The 15,461-nt window shown below is 44.5% G+C and overlaps 2 protein-coding genes across 2 annotated transcripts; both read right to left on the bottom strand.

Annotated features, from left to right (window-relative positions):
- Positions 1-8,017: 8,017 nt before the first annotated feature.
- Positions 8,018-10,543, bottom strand: LOC145946908 (uncharacterized; the record flags this gene model as incomplete). Its single annotated transcript, XM_083056659.1, has 3 exons — positions 9,935-10,543; positions 9,178-9,679; positions 8,018-8,234 (listed from the first exon to the last, which is right to left on the bottom strand). Coding segments are annotated over exons 1-3 (1,328 nt in total), but the record flags the coding sequence as incomplete, so codon positions are not given.
- An 807-nt stretch (positions 10,544-11,350) lies between these two features.
- On the bottom strand, positions 11,351-11,869 carry LOC145946907 (uncharacterized). Its single transcript, XM_083056658.1, has one exon. The coding sequence runs from the start codon at positions 11,867-11,869 to the stop codon at positions 11,351-11,353; it is 519 nt and encodes a 172-aa protein (XP_082912784.1).
- Between the last annotated feature and the right edge of the window lie 3,592 nt (positions 11,870-15,461).

Genomic DNA, 15,461 nt, shown 5'->3' with positions numbered 1-15,461 from the left:
AAGTAAGATATCATTCACCATCTCAATGTTTTTATGATGGAAAATGTCATTGGATAGTAGAATGACATGATCAACCAGATTATAAATAGTATTAATTTTATATTTTAAAGGGTGGTTAGAAAAAAAAAGTTTATATATCTTCCAGAACATGTAGGTTTCCTGTACCAATTAGTAATGAGTCTATTGTCTGAACGAATGATCGTTGTATTTAGGAAATTAATGGAAGAACTGACTTCAATTTCATATGTGAAATTCAAGCGTTGGTGGTAATTATTAAAAGTCATTAATATCTCATCTATTTTTGTACGTGGCAATATAGCAAAAACGTCGTCTACATATCTATAATATATGGGGACAGTGAAACTTAACAAACTTAAACATTGTGTCTCCAAATCATCCATCACAATATCTGCTATGATAGGTGATAAAAGAGAACCCATCGGGCTGCCAAATATTTGTTCATAAAACTGACCATTGAAGCTGAAACTAGTTGAATCTAAAATCAATTCTATTGAATGTAAAAATTGAGCTAAATTGAAATTTGTGTTCTTAGCAATGTCAATCCAACGTTTTTTAACGGCATTTAAAACCAACTCTTTAGGAATATTTGTGAATAATGAACTAACATCTAAAGATATCATTATATCATTATCATTAATAAAAGTATCTTTAATATTTTTAACGTTTATCGCTCGTTTATCGCAGTTTCTGACCCGTTCAAAGCCGTTTCTGAGCCGTTCGTAGTCGTTTCTGACCCGTTCAAAGCCGTTTATGACCCGTTCGTAGCCGTTTCTGACCCGTTCAAAGCCGTTACTGTCCCGTTCGTAGTCGTTCTTGAGCCGTTCTTTGCCGTTTCTGACCCGTTCAAAGCTGTTTCTGAGTCGTTTTTGACCCGTTCGAAGCCGTTTCTGAGCCGTTCGTAGTCGTTTCTGAGTTAAGGTTACAGACTGCGATAAACGAGCGATAAACGTTAAAAATATTAAAGATACTTTTATTAATGATAATGATATAATGATATCTTTAGATGTTAGTTCATTATTCACAAATATTCCTAAAGAGTTGGTTATAAATGCCGTTAAAAAACGTTGGATTGACATTGCTAAGAACACAAATTTCAATTTAGCTCAATTTTTACATTCAATAGAATTGATTTTAGATTCAACTAGTTTCAGCTTCAATGGTCAGTTTTATGAACAAATATTTGGCAGCCCGATGGGTTCTCTTTTATCACCTATCATAGCAGATATTGTGATGGATGATTTGGAGACACAATGTTTAAGTTTGTTAAGTTTCACTGTCCCCATATATTATAGATATGTAGACGACGTTTTTGCTATATTGCCACGTACAAAAATAGATGAGATATTAATGACTTTTAATAATTACCACCAACGCTTGAATTTCACATATGAAATTGAAGTCAGTTCTTCCATTAATTTCCTAAATACAACGATCATTCGTTCAGACAATAGACTCATTACTAATTGGTACAGGAAACCTACATGTTCTGGAAGATATATAAACTTTTTTTTCTAACCACCCTTTAAAATATAAAATTAATACTATTTATAATCTGGTTGATCATGTCATTCTACTATCCAATGACATTTTCCATCATAAAAACATTGAGATGGTGAATGATATCTTACTTAATAATTGTTTAACCTAAACACATCATCAAACGACATATACAAAAAAGAATTAATGTATAAAAAATTCGTAATCACATTAATGATTGTGATATGAATCGTGGACAATCTGACAGAACATCTTTTATTTCCATATTTATCTTTTATTGCCATATGCTAAAGATGTGAGTTATGATCTATGTCGTGTTATGCGTGGCATGGGCTTCAACGTCTATAAAATAACCAAAAAAAAGCTAAATACATTGATTAAACGTGGTAAAGATAGTTTACATAATGATCAGAGAACTAATGTTGTATATAAATTAGATTGCAAAAACTGTAATGCGTCATATATCGGCCAAACAAAAAGGCGCTTACGTACTCGAGTGAAAGAGCATTTTAACAATATAAAATTGCATGAAACCAATCATTCCGTTATAAGTAAACATAAATTGGAATTCGGACATGAATTTGATTTGGACAAAACCTAATATATTATATAATGAGAAATATGTGAAAAAGAGAGAAATCGCGGAAATGTTGTATATTAAAAAATTCAATAATACAATCAACCTACAAAAGGACACAGATAGCTTAAATAAAATCTATGACAAAATAATAAAGGTCGTTTAGCTTGGTTTCCTATTTTTATATTTCAGTCACTGACAAAGTTTCATACTGATACAATGTTTCTCTCTCTTTAAAATTCAACAAGATGTTAATGATTTGTTTTAACTTAAATTTGTGAAGTGTTTCAATAAGAACGTATGTACTCAAAATTTTATAGCAAATCCATTTATGTATATTACTGTTTTTTGTATTCAAACTGTTTTTTTTAAATTAATTATTATTTCAGTTTATACTTGAAAAGGACCACAACCATATGGTCGAAGCGATGTAACTTCTATTAAATAAACAAATTTTGGCTAGTTTGGTCGATTAATTTACAACTACCCCTTTGATTATTGTACTAGCGATATAAAAACAACTTAAAAAATTTAAAATTTTTATTAATTATTTTATTATTTTAATAATATTTAAAATTAAAAAGAGATACTCACTAGACCCATAATTCCTCCCTGACAGGTTCGGGAGGATATGATTCCTCGCCGAACAATTTTCTGAGGCAGAAGACGTCATCTCACTAGTAATCCTGTGCCCATTCCACGATCCCCTCCGCGTCGTCCCATAGCTCGGCCAATTCCCGCCGATCGCACCACCGATAATTTCGTACTTGTTCTATATGCCGATGATTAAGGTATCCACCGATTTGGATGGATTCCTCGGTTATTTTCTGAAAATCGACAAATTTAGATAATATTAATAAACAAATTTATTATATAATAATAAAAACTTACCGGCATTGTGAATATAAGGAACAGAGTCCTCAATAAATTTTCTAGCAGGTGGGTCTTCCAAGATATTATGTCTATTATTTCATGAAGTCCTAAGGATATTCTTGTTAAAAAAAAATTTGAGCCCAAAATGTCTCCCGATCCAAAAGGCATTTTGCACTGCACTTAATAACTTAGCTCGATGACACTTAGCGATACTTAGTTCAGCGACTGCTTTAAACTTTGTGATGAACATCGCAGAGACAGACCCTCTCTCCATAAGCTTCAGCCCCATCAGATAAATCGTAGTAATAAATATCTGTTTATAAATTCGAGCGGTAGGACATCAGCGCTCACCGTAATGCTATACGCCATACGCTGTTTTGTTTATACCTGCGGAAAGGACCATGAGAATGCTTAAAAGAGAGAGAGAGAGAGAGAGAGAGAGAGAGCGTGAGGTGTTTACGAGAGATAGCGCGAGAGAGATGTCGCACAGTGGTGCCATATACGTGAATCACGGAAAAAATTATATAATTTATTAACTCTTAGCGATCGGGCTTTTTTGATGATTTTAATAGTTTTCAATTGCACACATATCAATATTGTTATATTAGAAGAAATAAAACATCAATATAGATCTGATAAAAATTAGTTATATAATATATTTTTATTTAATTAGTGATGACCAATCTAAACGCGTGTTCAAAACAAAAAAAATATATTTTATAACAAAAGAGGTATTTTATAATATCTTTGAACTGAGCCTACTAGCCCCGGTCTCCTCTAGTCTTCTCGTTATGCATTTATATTCAAATAAAACAAATATAAACATTTTTCCATTTTTTATTATAAATATAAATAATCGCACTAAATCGCAATTGTAATTAATTGCATACGATAATATAGTATGATTTTAAATTTATATAAATTTCTGATTGAAGGGAAATGTAGATAAATGAGATTTATTCAATGATCAAGATCAGTAAGGGGATTTACGATTTTATAATATTATTCTTTGCATAAAAAAAAATCCGATTTAAAAACTGAAGCTGCTATTGAATTACTCAAGATACAATGGCGTATGCCTCATGTACTATTGAATGAGGTTAATAAACTGTCCTTGCTACGAGTATTGGAAAGCGGGCAATTCTTAAACATGAGTTTTCGCGCTTGTGATCTATACGAATTTCCTCTGCTACATAGTACAACCAAGCATTCATGGACTGTGAAAACTGCTTCTCAGCTGGAAAAGCCGCGATATGTGATCTTTGCACTGCAAACTGGAAAAAATATTATGACAAAAGATGTTACTGTATTCGATCATTGTAAATTAGCCAACGTAAAGCTGTATCTAAACTCTGAATCTTATCCCTATGATGATTTAAATTTAGATTTTGAAAAAAATAGATTCGCCCTCTTGTTTGATATGTACTCTCGTTTTCGCAAATCTTATTACGGGTGTGATATTGAGAATGTACTAACTATCGCGAAATTTCTACATTGCGGTCCTCTCGCAGTTATTGATTGTTCGCGACAAAATGATTCTGTTAAAAATTCTACCGTGAGAATAGAGTTTGAATGTAAGGAAGATGTACCGGCAAATATTACAGCATATTGTCTCATCTTGCATGATCGTGTTGTTGAATATTGTCCTTTGTCCAACGTAGTTCGTAAAATTACATAATCAGCAATTATCCCCTCCTCCGATGTAATATAAATGATTGAGATTTTTAACAATCTGCATCAGTCGTCCAACATTCTTGCAACAAAATGGTTGTACCGACGTTTGTGGATCTGCAAGGATTTATTCTCAATAAACGATTTATCGTGAAGGAAGCGGCGATTCTGAGAAGAGGATTCGTTGTTTCACATTATTTCTTCACATGCCCCGTACCATGGGGTGCGCTCATAAAATCGGAGAGACGTCAAGCTTCATGGTTGACTCGAAATCATCATGGATTGCAATGGGAAGATGGAAGCGTTCCCTACTGCATGGCTCAGCGTTTGATTACAACAGCTATCGCTGGTATGATACAAGAAGAAGAAGAGACATCCTCTCTTGTGTACGTAAAAGGCCATGAAAAGCGAGAATGGTTGACCAATATAATGGACGATGCGAGAAACGGTTTCATTATTGAGACCTTGGATGCAAACTATGAAGATATTCCTGCATTAAACAACTTAGATACTACCTATAGCCTACGTTGCGATAAACATGTAAAAAATTGTGCTTTAGAAAATGTATTTAAAATATTTAATTGGTGGTCAAATCATCACAATGATTCGCCACACCCTTTTTTTGAATAAATTAATATTGAAATAATATTATCTTTTGGTAGACTTAAATTCGACGTAACTAGCAAAAGTTTATTCAATTATATTCACAACGTTTCGACCATTTGGTTGTGGTCCTTATCAAGTGAAAAACACTATAACAAAGGATTGACAAGTAATTTTTACATTTAAAACGCATATAAAGAATAAAATAAAACTGAAATTACAAAAGAACTTACTTAATTGATAAACGATGTGGTGGTTAAATTATAAATATATAAATCTAAATCATCAAAGTAATAAAATGTAAATAGAGACAATCAAAGAAAATTAAGTAAGTTCTTTTGTAATTTCAGTTTTATTTTATTCTTTATATGCGTTTTAAATGTAAAAATTACTTGTCAATCCTTTGTTATAGTGTTTTTCACTTGATAAGGACCACAACCAAATGGTCGAAACGTTGTGAATATAATTGAATAAACTTTTGCTAGTTACGTCGAATTTAAGTCTACCAATTTATATTTACCACTAGCGACATATACTATTTCTGAATTAATATTATCTTTGTTCGCTCATTTTCCTCATACGCCTACAAGTATTATATGTCCACACGTGCTCGTATTAATTTCAGCATGTGACAGAATTCTTATGTTATAATTTTTTAAATGTAGTCGATTGAGGTTTGAATGTGATTGATTAATGTTCGATCGAGGTACGAACATGGTTCGAAAGTGGTTCGAAGGTTGATCGATGTATGTACGTGGTTCGATTGATGTTCGATCGAGGTTGATTGATGTTTGATCGAGGTTCGAAGGTGGTTCGATCGAGGTTGATTGATGTTTGATCGAGGTTCGAAGGTGGTTCGAAAGTGGTTGATTGAGGTATGAAAGTGGTTGATTGATGTTCGATCGATGTTCGAACGTGGTTGATTGAGGTACGAAAGTGGTTCGAAAGTGGTTGATTGACGTTCGATCGATGTTCGAACGTGGTTCGAAAGTGGTTCGAAGGTGATTGATTGAGGTACGAATGTGGTTCGAAAGTGGTTCGAAGGTGTTTGATTGATGTTTGAACGTGGTTCGATCATCATGGCGCTGCTTTATATATTTTATATGTATATAATATTTTAAATTTTAAATTCACACGCACACACACACAAGCATTTTGTAAAATACATACACACAAACATTTTGTAAAATATACACACACATAGTTATATAATAAAAATTATTTTAAATATTAAAAAAAAATGTATTTATTTTAGAATAGGTCCTCTCCCCTTCCTCATCCTAAAAATATTAATTAAAAAAAAATATTTAAAAAATTCTCTCTCGCGTCCGCCTCTCGCGCTCTCCTTCGCTGCATCAGCTCTCGCGCTCTCCATCGCCGCATCGTCTCGCAACATCTCTCTCTCGCTCTTGTGATATCTCTCTCGCGTGCACCTCGCGCTCTCCTTCGCTGCATCAGCTCTCGCGCTCTCCTTCGCGTCATCTCGCTACCTCTCGTCATCTCGCGCTATCTCTCTCGCTCTTGCATATACGCCTCGCTGCAACACCTTGCGCTCTCAATCGCCACATCATCTCGCTACCGCTATCTCTCTTTCGCGAACGTCTCTCTCGCGACATCTCTCTCTCGCGTTCGCCTCGCGCTATCCTTCGCATTCCTCTCTCCCCGCGGACCCCTTACCCAAAAAGTTTCATGCGGTCTTTCGCGGATTCCCCTCTCCCCGCAGACCCCTCGCGGACCCGTCACCTAAAATCGCGGACGCTCCCCTCCCCGCGGACCCCTCGCGGACCCTAACCTCGCGGACGCTCCCCTCCCCGCGGGCCTCTCGCGGACCCTAACCTCGCGGACGCCTCCCCCTCCCCGCGGACCCCTCGCGGACCCTAAAATCGCAGACGCTTCCCCCTCCCCGCGGCCCCCTCGCGGACCCTAACCTCGCGGACGCCTCCCCCTCCCCGCGGACCCCTCGCGGACCCTAAAATCGCAGACGCTTCCCCCTCCCCGCGGACGCCTCCCCCTCCCGCGTGACGTCATTCCCCCTCCCCGCGTGACGTCATTCCCCCCTCCCCGCGTGACGTCATTTCCCGCGCCCTGGGTTCCCCTCGCCCCTCACCCCCCCTCATTGCCCCTGAGTTAGAATCGGCATAGTATTACTACTGATATTCAGTAAATTCTAATTTCTAATAATTACTGGTTATAGTTCGGGCTATAACACCATTTAAAATTACTTTCGACTTTAGATTAATTCGATTTTCAATAATATATTTCAAAATTAATTAAGCGTCGATCGCTTTATGAGCTATGCAAATAATTTGTTTGAAACATTTTGTCGTTCGCGTTGCAAATTCAACAAATTGTTTCACAGGATTATGACGAAACACAAAATCGCGCATACATCAACGACAACGCACAAACATTTCGTTTTCCTCCGCGCACGCTTCGCAAATTTTTGTACCACGCAAATGATCAGAACATATTTTTTCACGTTTGGCGTAACTTTAAACGTCTCATCTTGCCGCGTTTCAAAATCATAGAATACAAATGCAACGCGTCCCTTGTTACGTCCGCGCGGAGTCGCGGGGTATAATTCGCGGAGTATATTTTCGCGAACAACGTACTCGGACTATTGCGCAAGACAACGTCGCTTTTCGGAGATTTACTTCCGGGGATTGCCCGCGACGGAGGCTATCCGAATGTATGGTCACGCATCGAGAGCGGATAGATACGAGAGTGAGTAGGAAACACGAATTTGCGTTGTTTAGTCAAAGGTATTCTGGATACCTGTCGAACGAATTGTTAATCGCGTGGAAAACGGTCACTACTGTATTGCCGTCACTATTCGTGTAGGGAGTTTCTTCTCCGTCGAGATACTTTAGATACGCGATTTGACACATGAGACAGTGGTGGTGTGGATCGCGAGTTTGTGTCAGTCTGTTTAAATTACACACGGAACACGTTATTCCAGTAGGCAACTCGCCGATTACGAGAAGGTGCTTTACTGAAATTACCCAATTAGACTTTTCGCTTGTGCTTAATTTGAAGTAACAATGCACAACGCGGCGTCCGTACCATTTTTTTTTTTTTTTTTAACGTGAAGGAAATCCTTTATGGATACCCATGCCCCTCGGGAAAGAAGCATGGGTTATGTGGGACTGCTTGCTCCCCTTAACCGAGCCACGAATAGTTCGGCTAGGGGACCCAAGCTTACCGCACTAAAACCCATACGGTGGCCAGCTCGGGCGTTGTAGGGGTTTCCCGGGAATCTGGCGATTGCACTACTTCCGGGAAACCCCCGCCTGACTATCCCATGGGAGTCACTGCGTTTGGTTACTGCGACTCCCTGTCCCTCGCCATGTTGACTTGGCGAGGGACTTGTCTTCCCGACAGTTTGCGGTGCGGAAGGGCCACACTTCCGCACCGCGCCCCCCTGGATACAACTATATCCCCATGAAGGACGGGACCAGATTCGGATTTCCCGCCCGAAGCCTGATCCCCCTCCCCCTGTGTGGGTTTACTGAGGTAGTCCTAGTAGTGGACTACCTCCTTCACACAGGGGGGTAGAGCTTGCCGCACGTTGCACAGGTGGTCCTCCTGTTCTAGAGGACCACTCGTTTGCTCCTTCCCGTGAGGCCTATTTCCGAGGAGAGGATTCAGGTTCGGCTATAATCGCCTCCTCTGTTCCCCCCCTCCTCGGTCTCCTTCTCTCTCCCGGCCTCGGCGGGTGCCGCGGGTTTCGGCGACGGGGTCGCAACCTGCGAGGCGTAGGTACTCGCCCGTCTCCGTCGTCGCCACTGCTCCCGTCACTTCGTGGGGCGCGTTCGCGCTCCCTTTCTGCCTCCTCCTTCTGCAACATTACTGTTTCGCAGAAGGAGGAGACCGCCTTCCAAGCCTCTTCACTGTCAATCATCTTTGGAATGATGACCGACAGTGAGAGGTCTCACCCACCGCCGCCGTAAGGACACCGCGCTCATCGGCCCATGCCAAACAATGGGCCAATATGTGTTGCGCGGTGTCCAACTCATCCCAACAGTGGTGGCAGTGGGTCGTCCGCTCCTTACCGATCTTGCACAGAAAGTCAGCGAAGGATCCATGCCCCATTATTATCTGCGCAAGACGGTATGACACCTCGCCGTGCGTCCTTTCCACCCACTCTTCTAATACTGGACGCACGGCGCCGACGACTCTTCTCCCTGAGTTGGTCTCGGGAATATTGGCAAGATATTCCCTCCACCTTTCCAGGAGACGTCGTCGGACCTGGACCCTCATGATGCCTTTGACTCTAGCCGTTAACTTGACATTCCGCCTCTGGAGCTCCCGCGTCTGGATGTACGTTTCTTCGTACATCCCCGCGACCTGCTCCATCAGCGGGAGCCCGGCCAGAGTCGTGGCCGCCGCGTGCGAGACCGTTCTGTAGCCGCGAATTACCCTGATCGCTACGCGCCGCTGTATACGTCGCAGTGCGTTCTTGATCTTTCGGGTATTCGCAGCCTCTGCCCATGGGTGCTCCGTATAGGGCTACCGCATTAACGATTCCCGCATACATCCGACGCACTCGACCGTCGGGCCCTCCCAAGTTAGGGAGTAGGCGACTTAGAGCTGCCGCCACTCTCTCCACTTTTGGGCCCAACTGATCGAAGTGATCTATGAAAGTCCATTTTCCGTCCAGGATTAGACCCAGGTATTCATTCGGGTCGTTACTTGGACGGGGGTGTCATCCACCATGACATGGGTCGCCGGTGGCTCTCCTTGAGAGTGTAGGTATAGCGCCTCCGTTTTGTGAGGCGCTACTTTTAGACCCATGCCATGGATGCTACGGACAACGCATGCAACCGCCAGCTCCGTCCTCATCTTTGCTTCCCTCCAGTCTGCTCCCCCGACCAGCACTAACGTGTCGTCTGCATAACAGACGATACTGCAGCCGGGGGGGAGAGCGGTGCGAAGCACATTGTCAAACGCGAGGTCCCACAGCAGGGGGCCTAACACTGACCCCTGTGGGACCCCGCAGGACATCTCCCTCCCGCACTGGAGTCCGTCTCTATTGCGATACTCCAGTCTTCTATCCCGGAAGTAACTCTTTATTACCCTCACGAGGTACGCGGGGACGCAATGCCTTTCCATCGCGATCCCCACTTGATTCCAGGGCAGGGTGTTAAATGCATTGACGATGTCTAGCGACACCGCCATGGCCACCCTGCCCTCTTCCATTTCAGACTCCGCAAGAGATCGGACAATTGTCGCGCTTGATCGCATCAATTGTCGATCTTCTCTCGCGGAATCCGTATTGGTCCTCGTGAAGGTCTGGCCCATCCCGGGACAGGTGTTCGACGAGGCGGTTTGCTACCACTCTTTCGAGTAGTTTCCCCACCTCGTCAAGCAGGCATATCGGTCTGTAAGCGGGAGGAAGTCCCGCTGCACCGCTCCCTTTTGGGATGAGGACCACTTTGGCCCTCTCCCAGACTGGAGGGAAGCTCCCCTCTTTTAGGCAGTCGGTAAAGAGCTGCCTAACGTAGCTCGATACAGACGGATCGTCCAAGGCCAGAACCCAGACCCGTGAATTCCATCCGGTCCCGGGGCCTTATTGCCCCGAGACCTGAGTCTTTTTACAATCCCGACCATCTCTGCCTCCGTGACCTTTAGCTCGTCCTCCCACCCCGCCCGCTCCTCCCGTTCGAAAGGAGCCCGGGCGATGGTGGGGAAGAGCTTGTCAAGCTTCTCCTCAAGGTCCCGGGGGTCCAGGGATTCCGTCACGGAGGGCGCCCTTCGCATTTTGTTCATGACTGTTCTGTATGGACGCCCCCATGGGTCCGAGTTCAGCATGAGCAGATGCTCGTCCCACGCCCTGGCCTTGGCCTTCCTGATTGCCGCGCTGAGGGCGTTACGGTGGAGTTTATAATCCTCGTACGCCTCAACTGTCGCCTCATCGTCGCCGCGCCGCCGAAGTCTGGTGAAGCGACGCCGAGCTCTGGCAGTTATCTGTCTTTGCTCGGCGATTTCTTCGCTCCACCAGTATGCCGCTCGGCGCGGCTTCGCTTTGGCCCGGGGCATGGAGGCATCGCATGCTCTCGTCATCATGTCCCCGAGCCATGTGACCCGGCCATCAATGTCTCCTGGCATTTATGTGCCTGGCCAGGTCGCTGAGGCGACTGCGGCCATCAGCCCGTCTGTGTCGAGCTTTTTGAGGGCCCACCTCTTAGGAGTCTCTGCTCCCTCCTTCCCCTGGACGCGGCTAAGCACCCCTTGGCGGGTGATGTTGACCCTCATCATTATATATAAATGATCCGAGAGGGTCTCGTAATCTGTCACCCGCCACGCCCTGATTCTATTCATCGCAGGGGGGTTTGCCCATGTGAGATCCACAATGGACTCCCCCTGCGGACGAATACATGTGCTTTTCGTGCCTGTATTTTGGATAAACAGGCCGAGTGCCGCTGCCCACGTCTCCAAGAGTCTGCTCCTCGAATCGTTGCGCCGGGAACTCCATAATGCCGACTTGGCATTGAAGTCCCCGGCCACGATAACAGGGCGGCCGGACTGTGATCGCACAGCGACTTCTAGTCCGTCCAGCACCTGCTCAAACTGGGCAGCCCTCAGACTGGGGGTGATGTAACATCCCATTACCGAGATGGGCCCCATTTTACCATGACGCATCCCCATCCATCGCCTATCTTACGGTATGGTGGGGAATTCGTCTCCATCCTCCAAGTTATGACTACGGAGCCCTCGTCGTTAGTGGCCTAACAAGGGTCATTATCGGGCAGCCTGTACGGCTCCGCAGCTATTCCCAAACCACACCCGCCGCCCATTAAGGTCTGTACAAACAGGTCCTGGGCTGCACGGGCATGGTTTAGGTTGGCCTGGAGGAGATTGACAGCCATGTTAACATGTCTTGTCGATCTCCTCCTCGACGACCTCCATGGCCTGTGGCCCGAGTTGGTTCCTCAGTCGCTGGAGACTGGGTTACCTTCTCGGGCCGCTGTGGTTTGGCTCCCTCCATCTTCGCTGGTGCCCCTGTTACTGCAGCGGCCGCCGTTCTTTCCGGACGTGGCTTCCGCTGCTCCAGGGGCTTCTGCGTTTCCTTGGGAGTCGCCGGGTTGACTCCCTCTCCTACCTTCTCCTTGCCGGGTGTTTTGAGAGCTTCCGGCACCCTTGTTTCCTGGGCTCCTCTTCTTGGGAGGGGTGCATAGTGCACTCCTCATTCGATGGTTCGAAGGAACCCCGGCCTCCTCACAAAGCATGCACTTTGAGGGACACTTGCAATCTCTCGCAAAGTGCTCCTCCGTGCCACAATTGTAGCAGGCTTTTCGTCTGTCTTTGTCACTCGTACAGTGCTCTTGGACATGCCCCTTGTTCATGCATTTAAAGCATTGAAGGGGCCTGTCCTTGAGCAGCTCCATTGTCGCATGCACCCACCCGAACTGGATTCTTCGGGTTTCCAGGATCTTTTGGGCGGGTGCAACCGGGCATCGGATCCAGACGGTGCCCATTGTCCGTGAGACGAATTTTATAGGCCCGACTTTGAGGTCATCCGGTCTACATTTGCCTATCTTGGACAGTGTAGCGCAAATTTCCCTCTCCGTTGTAGCCTCATCTAGGCACACGGCGTCCGTACCTATATTTAGTTTTATATTCTTCGCAGTCTGGGGAATTCTTTGACTGCGATTATTTTGAAAGGGTCTGGTTTTCCTCCTTCACTACTAATTAAGTGGCCTAAATAGCCGACCTCTTTTCTCAGGAATTCGCATTTGTCCGGCTGGAGTTTGAGGTTCGCTCCTCGCAACCTTTCGGCTAATTTATTGAATTTAATGTTGTGCTCTTGTAAAGAGCTCGCGTATAGTACGATATCGTCTAGGTATACAAATAACTCTACTCCTTGTAGTCCGGTCAATACCTGGTCCATGAGTCTTTGGAACGTCGCGGGTGCGTTCTTTAGTCCGAACGGCATGCATTTAAACTCGTAATGCCCGTGCGGCGTTGAAAATGCGGTTTTTAGCGCGTGAGACTCATGCATCGGTATTTGGTGAAATCCGGATGCGAGATCAAACACGCTGAAATATTTAGCGCTGCCTAGTTGATCGAGTATTTCCACAATGTTAGGTAGGGGATAGGCGTCGCCGATTGTCTTTTCGTTCAGGGCGCGATAGTCTATTACCATCCGCCAGCGCTTATTACCTTTGGAGTCGGATTTCTTTGGCACTATCCACAAGGGGGAGTTGTAAGGTGAAGCTGACGGCTGTATAACGTTTTCTATTAAGCCTTGTATTTGTTTGTTAATCTCCTCCTTGTGTATAGGCGGAAATCTATATTGTTTGGTATGGACCGGAAGATCGTCAGTCGTCGGGATAGTGTGTGAAACAGTGTCAGTGGAATGCAGTTTATCGGACGGAAGGTGGAACAGATCGTCCTGATTATTTATAAGGTTATGGACGTGTTCCGTCTCTTCCTCGTTTAAGTGTTCGAGCCGCAGCAAAGACTGTATTTCTTCGTTACGGGATTGTACGCTGCTCCCGTTTAATGTTGCGACATGTCTTGTTTGTTTAGGAGTGATCGTTTCGTGCCCTAGGGACGAGATATCGCTCTCTAAACTTTTACGATGTTTAGACAAAGGATGGGTATCCGGAAGAGTGCTTTTATGACTCTGTGAAGAACAGGATATGGAATTTGAGTTAGTAAGGTTTTGAAGACCGGATGTAGAATATATTTCAACCTCGTGGAGCTCAATGCTCGGTAAGGTAATTTTACAATCTTCTTCGCCCGTGTTTATCGCGCTTATATACGCCTTTCCTTCACGGTTGGTAACGACTGCATCTCCTAAGTAGATTTTGTCGTTTGCGTCCGCTGTACATAACCTACGCGTACGTTAGGGTTTTTTACGCGGAGTGGGAGAACGGTGCTCGACCTTGCCGGGATCGTTACGGTTTCATTGTTGACAAAGGCAATTGGCGATCCTTGCCATACGACGCAATGTTTTAGATAATCTATTTTAGTCGCGTTGCGTAAAAAGTCGGATCCTAGGATTCCGCCCTGTGAGATGGGAAAGTCGTCTCGGACAACGTGCAACTTAATCTTGTGACCTAAATATTCGACGTCGGTCGACCCGAGAGTTTTAATTTTACTTTTCGTTATTCCACTAAGGAATATGATAGTATTTGAATCAATATTTGTCTCGGGGTGTATTTTGCTTTGCTTAACAAGGTTCGGCGCGGCTCCAGTGTCTATCATAAAGATTGTTTCTTGCGATAAGCCATCTGCGCATATAGATATAGTGGGTGCGTGGGAGAAGTCGTCGGGACTTAGCATTGTGATCCTTGTGCTTCTTCCTGCTGTTCCGTGACTATCGTTCTTATCGGACGGACTGCTTCCCGAGAGGTTCTCGCTCGAGGTTCGTCCGCTGGCCTCGAGGGGCGAGGGAAGTTTCCCTGCTCTTGACGTGAGTTGTTATACTGTCTTTTCCGGCATTCGTCGATCTCATGCCCTGGGTGTTTGCAATACCGGCACAGTTTAGTGGGCTGACTATCGCGAGGAGGGGCGACGTTCGCGTTTGAATTCGCGTTAGGGGATCTGCGCTCGTTATTGTCACGTCGTCCTTCCGGTTCTCGAGAAATAGCGTGTCTTACATATGCGCCACGGGGAGGAGCGTTCGCGAGGTAACTTCTAGAGCGGTTTCCATCGCGCGGTGGTGCATTGTGGTAATTGGGCGTTGAGCGTATTCGTTTCGCGGCCTATCTGGTTGACGGCGGTCTTGAGTTTTGTATCGCTCTCTGTCTAGCTCTTCTCGTTTCGCGAGGGCCTTGGCTTTTGCAAAAGCCTCGAAGGGGAAGATGTAGAGGCGCCTGTCCATCTGTAACCTATATTGTAGCGGAAGGCCATCGCAAAAAGAGCGCGCGGTAAGCTCATCTACGTCGGTTCTGCGTCGAGGATAGCGGAACGGAGGTCTTTAACGCGACTTATGTAGTCTAGCATGTGTTCGTTCGGTTTGAGATATACTGTGCTGAGCTCTCCGCGGTATTGGTCAATCGTTTTCGCAGATCCGAAGGCGATGTTTAAAAGGTCGATTAGTTGAGTGACGGTTTCACAAGGTTCGTCTTCGACAGCGTAGTTTACTACACTAAATATTATTTTAGTTTGGTTTGCCCGTTGAAGAATTTGTTCATTTACAGTTAATGTAGAACGTTATTGTTACTCTTAAGTGAGACCGAAGAATCTTAAGTTGACGAGAGATATTTCT

Source organism: Prenolepis imparis, unplaced genomic scaffold (assembly GCF_030444845.1).
Source record: "Prenolepis imparis isolate NDT839.2.m4 unplaced genomic scaffold, iyPreImpa1.0 SCAF_27, whole genome shotgun sequence".
Lineage (NCBI taxonomy): Eukaryota > Metazoa > Arthropoda > Insecta > Hymenoptera > Formicidae > Prenolepis > Prenolepis imparis.
The sequence above is the reverse complement of the archived record's forward strand: the minus strand, read 5'-3'. Positions and strand labels throughout refer to the sequence as shown.